Raw genomic sequence first — 2,209 nt, forward strand, 5'->3', positions numbered from 1 at the left:
TTTCCTAATTTGTAAAGAATTCCTGGGTTTATTCATCAGGCTTAATGATTCAAATTTTATAACCAAGTCTTTATTAAGTGATTCTATGGCTCTCATAAAGTCATTAAAAATAGTTCCACATCTTCTCAAACTACAGAAATTATAAAAGGCATCAACTCATCTCACAGAAATGAGCCCCTGTATTAATCTTTTAGTATATTAATTTCAGCATTTTTCTCTTTATGAATTAGATAAGTATTAAATTTGAAATAAAAAAGAATACAGACAGAGATTGCTTTTTTAAACTGCTTTACTTACTTCACAATATATAATAAGCATCTTGCCATGCAACAGGTGAAATTATCTGTTAACAAAATCTTACAGACTGGGTCAAAACATTCAACTAGAAGCTGGTAATATGAGACCCACCATAAATGAGTGGCATCAAAAAGTTTATGGCAAAGGTACATCATGAACATGTAAGTTTAGGAAGCAAGTGTGTCTCCCTATTAACATCAGGATTTAAGGCATAAGGCAAAACTCATCATGATGTTCATGGTGAGGGGGGTCAGTGCTAACTGCCCACAAACTGTGACTCAACTGCTTTTCCCTCAGCTTTTGCATGAGTTGTCTCATTCCTTCCCCAATCCTTTCTATATTCTCTTCTCTCATCCTTGCCTGTGGCTTTCCAAGCCTCTGAGTCAAGTCCCATCTATAATGTAGAATGGGCTGCCTAACACGGAACCGTCTGTGATTTCCTCTAGGTACACAATATTCACCAGCTCCCAAAGAGAGGGCCAAAGGCTCTCCTTTATTAGCATCTTGCTCTTTTTCATCCTTTTTTTCATTTTCTTCGTTGGCATTTTCCATGGTGATATTTTTCAGCACTTGTTCCTCTTTGGGCATCATTGCTCCTAGGAGACAAAAGACAAGAAAAGCGACTGCATTTTCGGTGGATAGATCAGCACCGAGGACAGAGGCCTTACTACAGATTTTCAGAGGTCTAGATATCATGGTTTTCTTTTTTTCTTTCTTTCAATTTTCACACCTGAAAGGCTTCGTGCGTCCTCTAGGGGGCCCCAAGTCCGAGCCCTCCCCATTCCTTCTCAGTTTTTTCCCCTCCATCCTCCTAAACCCACCATTTTCCCTACAGATTCACTCCGCAGGCCACTTCAAAGATCAAAATGGAGGTCGGGGCATGGAAAGGTTGAGAGTGGGTATGACGGAGTTCTGCACCCCCCCTACGCACAGTGTCCCCTGCACCAACCTGGGCCTATCCTTGCTGTCTCCTCCTCCTCCCGATTCCTGCTGCAAAGTGAGTTGCTGCAACACTTGACACGTAGACCCGCAGACCTAAGTGGATGGAGGGAGGGAGTACTGTCACCAAGCTCTCGGTGCCAAACCACCGCTCCTCCCCCGCCCCTGCCGCCCCCAGCGACCAGCGTCCCCCGCCCCACGGCCAGGTGCCCCATCCCCACCCCACTCCCGGGTTCACCATTGTCTTGCAGAAATTCAGGGATGATTTCCCATCGCTCTTAGTTGCTCTGCAGCCCTCCCTGGAACCCTGCCCTACCCCCAACACGCCCACCCCAGGGGGCCCTTATTTCTGTTCCCAGGAAGGCCGGGGTGTGGAAAGAACTCGCCGGGACTCTCCGCGCTGAACCCCTGCGCGGGCCTCTAGGGTTGGTTGGCCACTGCCTCCCTGGCATCAGCGCGCGAGCCCCTGGGCCTTTACCTGCTCCGCTTGCCGCGGGCCCGATGCCAGCCCGCTGAGCTCAGGGCAGCGGGGAGCTGATAACTAAACTGGAGTGACGCCTGCACCTAAGGCTGCATCGCTTTGCAGCTTGCGGTCACGTGAGGGCCCCGCCTCACAGCAGAGCTCGCCTTCTGATCCCCCCTCCCCCAACCCCCAATAGGACCCGTCCCTTCACCTCTGCATGCAAGAACCTCCCAGTCCACACAGCTGCGTGGTAGGCCCAGAGCTCAGCTCAGTCCTCTGCAATCTGATACCCATGGGTGGCCTCGCTGCCCTATCTTTGGGGTTTGACCTTCTCTAGGTACCATGGAGTGTCTACATCTCCCAACCACTCCAAGCCTTGGTATTAACTTTGGCCTTTTCTGCTTTTTTTTTTTTTCCTCCTGTTCTCCCTAGCTATATATTGGCTTCCTACTAATTTCTCTTTATTTCCTTTTTATTTTTAAATTTTTTTCCATTTATTTTTATTAGTTT

The 2,209-nt window shown here is 48.0% G+C and overlaps 1 protein-coding gene across 2 annotated transcripts; it reads right to left on the reverse strand.

Moving 5' to 3' along the window:
- Nucleotides 1-274: 274 nt before the first annotated feature.
- LOC122689807 (protein BEX2) lies at nt 275-1,854 on the reverse strand. 2 transcript variants are annotated; one of them, XM_043896558.1, is made up of 3 exons: nt 1,715-1,854; nt 1,247-1,332; nt 275-893 (listed from the first exon to the last, which is right to left on the reverse strand). In XM_043896558.1, exon 3 carries the CDS (start codon nt 886-888, stop codon nt 502-504), a length of 387 nt encoding a protein of 128 aa, XP_043752493.1. In that variant the 5' UTR covers nt 889-893; nt 1,247-1,332; nt 1,715-1,854; the 3' UTR covers nt 275-501. The 2 variants fall into 2 exon arrangements, with proteins under 2 accessions (XP_043752493.1, XP_043752494.1); XM_043896559.1 differs by lacking the exon at nt 1,715-1,854 and adding an exon at nt 1,475-1,582.
- Between the last annotated feature and the right edge of the window lie 355 nt (nt 1,855-2,209).

This window comes from Cervus elaphus, chromosome X, assembly GCF_910594005.1.
Source record: "Cervus elaphus chromosome X, mCerEla1.1, whole genome shotgun sequence".
NCBI classification, from domain to species: domain Eukaryota; kingdom Metazoa; phylum Chordata; class Mammalia; order Artiodactyla; family Cervidae; genus Cervus; species Cervus elaphus.

Coding starts and splice junctions, on each gene's coding strand:
- LOC122689807 (XM_043896558.1), bottom strand. CDS start 888: ATGATGCCCAAAGAGGAACAAGTGCTGAAAAATATCACCATGGAAAAT.